Source organism: Zonotrichia albicollis, chromosome 10 (assembly GCF_047830755.1).
Source record: "Zonotrichia albicollis isolate bZonAlb1 chromosome 10, bZonAlb1.hap1, whole genome shotgun sequence".
Classification (NCBI taxonomy): Eukaryota; Metazoa; Chordata; class Aves; order Passeriformes; family Passerellidae; genus Zonotrichia; species Zonotrichia albicollis.
In genome coordinates this window covers 14,100,028-14,107,868 of record NC_133828.1, presented here as the reverse complement: position 1 = coordinate 14,107,868, position 7,841 = coordinate 14,100,028, and the positions used below count along the sequence as shown (strand labels likewise).

At 47.2% G+C, this 7,841-nt stretch overlaps 1 protein-coding gene across 6 annotated transcripts in view; it reads left to right on the top strand.

The window, feature by feature from the left end:
- Window positions 1–1,579: 1,579 nt before the first annotated feature.
- Window positions 1,580–7,841, top strand: part of DIP2A (disco interacting protein 2 homolog A) — an 83,932-nt gene continuing 77,670 nt past the window's right edge. For all 6 annotated transcript variants that reach the window (XR_003380346.2, XM_074548115.1, XM_074548114.1 and 3 more), the window contains exon 1: window positions 1,580–2,117. Coding sequence is in view for 5 of the 6 variants with exons in the window: in XM_074548115.1 (XP_074404216.1) it covers window positions 1,595–2,117 (523 nt within the window). In the remaining variant the exon portion in view is untranslated. The remainder of the gene's footprint in view (window positions 2,118–7,841) is intronic.

Below are 7,841 nucleotides of genomic sequence, written 5' to 3'. Positions count from 1 at the left end.
ATTGAGAATTGTATCATGGCATTCACCTGAGAACATTTTATTACTTATTTTACTGCCTTTGTCTTGGTAAACTCATATTTATCTGTCAGGTATATCACCATTTTGTTCTCTGGAAAAAAAAGTGTTAGAGATAGATCTTGGCACATGTACAGATTTATTACCCCCTGACAGCTATAGGAGAACCCTTGAACTGATTGGGCAGAAATTTAAGAGAGCTGTGAACAAACCTTACTTGATTTGGTGTAAAAGCCTGGCAAAAGTGACTGAACTTGTCTGGAGTTCCAAACCAATTTGAAATAAGTTTATGCTGGCTCAGTGACTGCATCATATTTCTTTTAAAAATGAGATTCTGAGAGTCCTAACGCTTGAAAAGAAATCTGCACAGAAATGGTGCCTTGAGAGGCTGCCTAGAACAGGGGCTAGGCAGTGTTAAAGGAATAAAGCAGGGATTTATTAAAAGGCCTTTAGAGGGTACACCTTGGGCTGTACAAGAGCCTGGCCAAGGCTACAGCCAGTATGAGTGACAGGTTAGATGTTTTCACACTTTTATTAGTTTTGGTCCATTTACATGTTGGGGTTAATTGTCCAATTACAGCTTCAGGTTATGCAGTCCCATCCTCCCAGACTGCTCTCCTCAGTTTGCTGTTATTTATACTTTTTGGGCCTGAAGCTGCACTGGTATCCTTGGTTCTCAGGCTGCAAAAGGATTGTTTTGTCTACCTAAACTGTGATGAGAACTTGCTAACACTTTACATGAAGCTCAGAGTTATATAATAATGCAGTACAGAAATCAGGAAAATATGAAAGCTAAAACTTATGTCATCAAAGGAACCCAACCCAGTAGGATCTGAGCTACAGGTAATGTGTTCCCTGTGGCTACATCCACATCAGCTCCCTGATACCCACAGACAGCTTTCTGGAGGGGAGTGGAAGCACAAGTGTTTGTCTAGAAAATCAACCTTTTAAAATAGTGACTGAAGATTACAGCAGTAAGTGAAAGAAGTGTTTCTGCCCAGTGTAAAGGATGACATTTTAAGCAGCATGATTTTTTAGTGCTGGTGTGGTGTGTCTATGCCGTTGGAAGGGCAGCCCTATGGGACACCCTCTCCTGTGATGTGTTAACCTCAGTAATGTGAGTAGCGAAATTGGAAACCCCGGCATGAACCCAATGAGCAGTGTTTTGGACAGAAGCAGTTGTCAGCAGAAGACTACTCCCCAGCTTTCCCTATTTTCTAGTTCTAGGGCAGAAGACTACTCCCCAGCTTTCCCTATTTTCTAGTTCTAGGGAAGTTGCTACTGGCAGAGCAGTTTGGGGGATCAGGAGCACTGACAAGGTCCTGGATTTGCCTTTGCCCGAGCCTCTGGGAGGCTGCAGGAATGGCAGAACATCAGGCTGTGGTGCTCTGCCTCACACTTACCCTGGAACCTCCAGCTGAACCGGGAAAAGCTGCTGCTGCCTCAACCCAAACGCTTCCTCCTGTCTTTTGAGAGGTGGTTGGTTTTAAAAAATACACTCTTACTAGTTTGTTAGTTTTTTTTAATACAGTCCCAGGCACCACTTTACATCCAGGCTCTCACGGTGGAATTCCGTGCCATGAAAATGTCCCTGGTCTATCCTGGGACACCAGGTGGGCCCAGGCTGGGTCACAGTTCCTATTTTCCGTCGGGAGGAAGAAGCGGGGAGGGAAAGGGCACATTCGGTGTTTACAGGAAAGGGGCCTCAGCGCGGCAGGTGCCAAGGCAACGAGAAGGGTGGGAAAAGGAAGGGAGCACGAGCAGGGCAGCGCCGGCCCGGGAGCGGGCGGGCCGCGCTGAGGCCCCTCCCCGGCGGCCCGGCCCCGTCCCGGCTGCGGCAGCGGCTGCGCGGGGCGGCGGGGCCGGCAGCACCTCCTCCTTGCCTGCCTGCCTGCCTGCCGGCCCGGGACCGCCGCTGCCCGCCTCCGGCCCGCCCCCGGCCCCACCTGCGACAGCGCTGGGCGGTGGCTCCGCCGGGCCCGCTCGCTGCTCGCCCGGCCGCGCCATGGCGGCGGAGCGCGGGGGCTGCGCGCTGGAGGCCGTGCCGCTGCCGCCCGAGGTGCGCGAGAGCCTGGCCGAGCTGGAGCTGGAGCTGTCCGAGGGTGAGTGGGGCCGCCTCTGGGGCGGGCATGGCCGCGGCACGGCTGCAAGGCCGCGCTGCCGCTCGGGGGCCTGGGGACGGCGGCGGCTTCGCCTCCCGGTGCAGCTCTGGGCGGGCCCGGGCTCCGCTCCTGCCGGAGCCCTCAGCCGGGAGCGGGGAGAGGGGAGCCGGGAGCTGGCGGGCCTGCGCCGTCCCCGCGGCTGCACCGACCGCCCGCGGCCGCTGCGGCCGGCGCCTGGTGGAGGCCCCGCAGGAACTCCTCCGAACGGGCAGTTAGTGATACTCTGAAAAGGCAATTTTATTTGAGTTTTAATATCTGTTCCTCGCTGCAGGTACAACCTTAAATCGCTCTCTCTGTATGTATCGTTAATTTCTAACTTTTTTGTGCTTCGCTGTATATACAGTCAGGAATATGATGATGCTCGCTCCATTTTTATAGAGCCACAGAGTCATAGAATGGTTTGTGTTGGAATATTAAAGCTCGTCCAGTTCCATTCTCCTGCCGTGGGCAAGGACACATTCACTATTCCAGGTTGTTCCAAGCCCCATCCAGCTTGGCCTTGGAACACTTGCAGGGATGGGGCAGCCACGGCTGCTCTGGGCAGCCTGTGCCAGGGCCTCACCACCTTCCAGGGAAGAATTTTTCCCCGGTATCCCATCTAACCCTGCCTTTTTGTCAGTGGGAAGCCATTCTCCCTTGTCTTGTCACTCCAGGCCCTTGTCCAAAATCCCTCCAGCTTGCTTGGAGCAATTCCAGGCACTGGAAGGGCCTCTAGGGTCTCCTTGGAGTTTTCTCTTCTCCTAAACACCCCCAGCTCTCCCTGCCTGTCTCCAGAGCACAGGGGCTCCAGCCCTGTGCATTAATGAGCCCAGAGGTGACAATATGCAGTGCACAGGGTCACTGTGAGCATGTGATGGATTTTCAGCCCCCAAAAGGAGACATCCCTGCCACCTCCAGGTCAGTGTGTGGTGATAACAGCCCTGTGGGTGTCAGTCGTGGTGTCTGTGTTAAGGAGCTGGGGAAGGACTTTTTGCATACTGATTCTCTGGCCTGGCTTGTCCTGCAGACAGGCAGGTATCAGCACTTGGCACAGCAGGGCATGCTGGGGTGGAGGTGACAGAGGCACCATGTTCTGCAAGCGATTACCCCTTGCGTTCTCCCCAGTTACACTGTCAAGCTGCACCCTTGAGCTAAAAACCTGTTAACACCACCTGTGCTTTTGGGATTAGGAGCATTCAGTGTGCTCCTCAGATGCTGCAGTTTTCAGATCAGCACGTTCAGGTGGGCACGACTGGGGCTAATTCACCTGAAGATGTGCTGCCTGATTCAGGTCACGCTTTCAGAAGTTATTCACAGCTCTGCTGCCGTCATTTCCAGTGTGGAAGTTTTGGTACAGGGGAGAAGTGTAGGATGGGTGACTGCTGTCCAAGTGTAACCTGTTGCTGCATGCCTGCTGGCACAGGCAGGAGCAGTGTCTGGCATGGCCTGTTGCATGTGCCAGATGAATTCCTGAGTGTGTGAGCTGGGACCGTGTGCTCCGTGGCCCTGCTGGTGCAGTGGCTCTTCCTGTGTGCCTGCTGACACGTGCAGGGATATCCTGGGGCCGGCTCCTCTGCTCTGCAGTTCCTGTCTGTGTGTTTGTTTAACTGATAAAATACTTTTTTATAGGGGGATCTGCAGTATGTTAGAGCTGAAGTGATTGCACGTTGTCCTGGTGCTGTGGCTCTGATGTGGAATGTGGATTTCTGTGTAGCTGCTGGGTTAATGGAGTGATTGGGTAAAGTGAGCTTGAATTTCTTGGTCACTGATGTGACTCCTTTTCTGTGTTTCCTAAACTGGAAAACGTTTGCAAGTAGTTCTTCAACATCTGGTAATATGTTATGTGCTTGTATCCTGCCATTGCTTGATGTTTGTATGGGATGTTTTAATGGGGCCCTCCATCATTAATGCTCAGAACTTGCTTACTTGGAGAGGAAGGAACAGCAGTCTGAGATTTCTTACACTGAATATGCCTCAGGTTAGAGAAGGTCAGTACTTGGGTGGATGTTCCCATCATCTGAGAGGAACTGTGAAGGGAGAAAGAGAAAAGGAGAAATGTGAAAGCAAGTTCCTTTCTAGTTTGTCTGTGTACTTTGTTAATTGAAATATTTGTGTGTTGTGATGAGGCAGGAGTAATGTCTGTTCTCTTTGATTACATTATTTTCACCTGTAAAATATAAGTCAGGAAGCTGATTAATCTCCTCCTTTGGTTGTGCTTCAGATGATCACAGCAAGAGTTGGGAAAAGTGCTTGTGTTGAGGTGTAGAGAAGAATGGAGACATGAGTACGTTGGCACTTTCTAAAGATAACTCAAAATCCTAAGTAGAGCATTCAGCTGAGAAGAATTTTGGATGGGGATGGAATGCCAGCTCATGCTACAATTCCAGTCTTATGCACTGTTAGAAATCCTTCAGCTTTACAAGATCCTCCTAATCTCTTGCTTGGCATTGTTTGTATTCTTCATGAAATAGAAAAATAATAGTTCAGGATAAAAAGTGACCCTACTATGATGCTACTGTGTTGCTTTGTTATAGCAACACGAATTTATTTCTTGTTGAAAAAAATTTGTGAAACCTGTAAAGAAAACTGAGAGATCTGCCCACAACCTTTTGGGGAGATAAGGGCAGTTTTGAGACCATGCCTGCACCTAAGCTGAGTTTCAGCTGATGGATCTGTGGGCTAGGCTTGCTTATCTTAAGACTCAAAGATGCTGCAGCTTTCTGATGTAATGGAAATATGCCGAGCTGCCTAATCACACTGGCAGGATCTGTGTCAGAGTATGGTGGGGATGCTGTAAGCTCCAGTACTTCAGGTTGTTTATTAGTAACTATAAAACATTGGTGTTTGGTGGTTTGGTTGTTTGTGGGTTGGTTTGTTTGTTTGTTTTGGAGGTTTGGTGTAATTTTTTCTTCCCTGCACTGAAAGAGAGCTAAGGTTATAAACAGTTCTTTGAAAAATTCTTATCTGCAGTGGAGATTCTGTAGGAAAGTCATTAATGTGCATTTTACAGCCTGTACTTTTTCTGTGATATGGCATCATATATATGTATATATTTTTATGTACCTAAATGTACTTGTACACCACCTTGGAATTCAGTTGTTTGTAGCTTTTTCTGGGTTATCTGTGCAGGAAGGTGCTTCACTTGTTCCTTGATCATCTAAGGACAAGATATGTAGAAGTAGTCAAAGATAAAATTGTGTGATGTGTTCATGTAGCAACGAGGACCTGGTGTCACCTTGTGTTGGCTTTGTCTTCTAGGACTGGTGGTGGTGGCAGTGTCCTCAGCCAGCAGTTCAGGGACTTAACAAGAATATATGACTATGTTTGTTAATTTTCTTGCCAATTCTTGATGCTTGTTGCTACCTGGATCCAGTTAGTGTGGCCCATTTGGAAGCACAGCACTGGAATTGCTTTCAGTAAAAATCAGATAAAATCTGGGAGAGGAAAAACACAGTTGTACCAACTTTGAGGTGATGCTTGACCAGTGTGTGAATGGTACAACATTTCTTGGTCTGAATTTCTGCAGCTTGAAACATTAAGTTTATGGATTTGGGTTTTCTTCTGTTTGCTAGGAATTTGTGGATTGGTTTACTTTGGAGGTCTTTTCCAGCCCTAATGTTTCTGTGAGCTGAGCTGAAGCTCCAGGGATTACCTGCACTAAAGAGGCTGAAGGGATTTTTTTGCTAGTTCAGATCTATTCTATTACTCCACAGATTGACAGATGGGGAACTCTGCTCTCAGTGGCTTCCATCAAAGAGGCTGTAGGATTAGTTCAGAGATAAAAAAGTATTTCATGTAGCTTACCATCTTACTTATAACCTCAGTTATTCTCTGTTGGTTTGGGGAGGAGCATTTTCTGCTTCCTGCCACATTGCTCCCAGGTTTCTCCTGAGCTTTAGTGGCCAAGGATGCAGCTCATGTGGAGTGGTCAGTGGGCTGCTTGCTCTGCTTCCCCTCCAAGTGTTTAATCTGCCTGGACTGAAAGCAGCTCACTCTCAATGTGATTTCTGTTTCAATTTTTTATTTCTCTTTTAAGAAAGGAAGAAATTGTGTGTATGAGAAGGAAGCTTTCTCTGAAGTTTTATTGTTTTGGGGGTTGTTTTGCAAGGGTTGGGGTTTTTTGGCACATTTTGAGGCACTGCCAGTAATTTCTGAGTGGGAGATACCAGCTATGAAGTATTTCCTGAAAAAAGTAAAGGTATTTCATGTCTGACATCTTTGGCTACTGCAAATATTCCAGCAATAGTTCAGCAAACACTTTTTATAGTTAGTTTGATTGGGCTTTTTGAAAAATTGATACAAGAACACCTTTCTTATAAAACCTAAAGGTAGTGGTCAGACCTGAAAACTTTAGATCCTTTTGTTACCCAACAGTATTGATGTATTAAATTTCTTTGTGTGAAATCAGGTGAGGGAGAGGCACCCACAAACACTTGCACCTGTTTTTCTTGTGATAAATCATGGTATTTGGGAGTTAAGTTTTTTCTGGTTTTAAAATGGTAGGAGGTAGAACATAGGACAGTGTTCAATGTTAATTTTATAAAGGTGTATTTACTGCATACATGTGCATTCATAATTTTAAGGGAAGCTTATTTTTACACAAGAACATCTGGTAGTTTGCTGTTAAGGAAGTCTTGGAAATACTTGGAAATAAATCTGATCTGAGGCTATCAGTGGGAAGAACTGTTGTCACTGGGGGGACAGATGGCAGTCTGTGAAACTTCACCTACAGCATCTTTCTTTCTTAATTTCTGGGCTCTCCAGCAGAAACTGTTAATTGTGTGCACCTTTCTGTACCTTTCCCCCTCCTCCTTGGCTGCATCTTTTGTCCCTCTTAAGTACGAGTTGTTATCATCTCTTAGGCAGCAGATGGGAGAAAATTCCCTGAGAGGGGGAAAAAAAAATCATCCTAATCTCTAACATTATCCACTCTGAATTTTTTTCCCATACCAACATGTTACATTAAATTTAAACTTTTAAAGTATATAAATACATGCATTACCCCGATTATATATATGTATACATCTAGATTTAGGTACAGGCACAGTGTGACAGGCAGTTCACCCTAAAACAAGGACCCTTTGAGGATGCATTGTGTCCCTCCATCCTTTTGCACCACCAGGTGCAGCCTGGTCCCTGAGCAGAGACAACCCCACAGATGGGTTTTTGTTTGCTTGAGGCAGAATTAATCCAAACTGTTTTTCCCAGGATACCTTTCATGTGTGCCACCAGAACTTTATCTCTGTTGTTCACAAGGGTTCAGATTGGGCAGGTGCAGCTCAGGTAGTGGAGCCCCTGGTGTTAACTAACCAGGTGCTAAATGCAGCTCCCAGTTTTTGAAAGTCTCCCTGCCCAGTGCCTTCAAGGTGGTTTTAGGCAATCTGTTGCACCTGTCAGTATTCCCAGCAGCTGGTGCATGGTAAGGAATATATGGTGTACACCCACTCAGTGCCTTATTCTCTAGCCCAGGTGTTCCTAAGGGTGTTCTTGAAGTTAGACTGTTGTCAGACTCAGTCCTCATGGGGATACCTTGCCTCCAAAGGACTTGTTTTTCCAGGCCCAGGATGGTGTCCAGGCAGTGGTGTGAGGCACAGGGCAGGTCTCCAGCCACCCCATGGTGGTTTTTACCATCATGACCACGTAGTGCTTGCCTTGGCAGGTTTGAGGCAGTGTGATATAATTAAT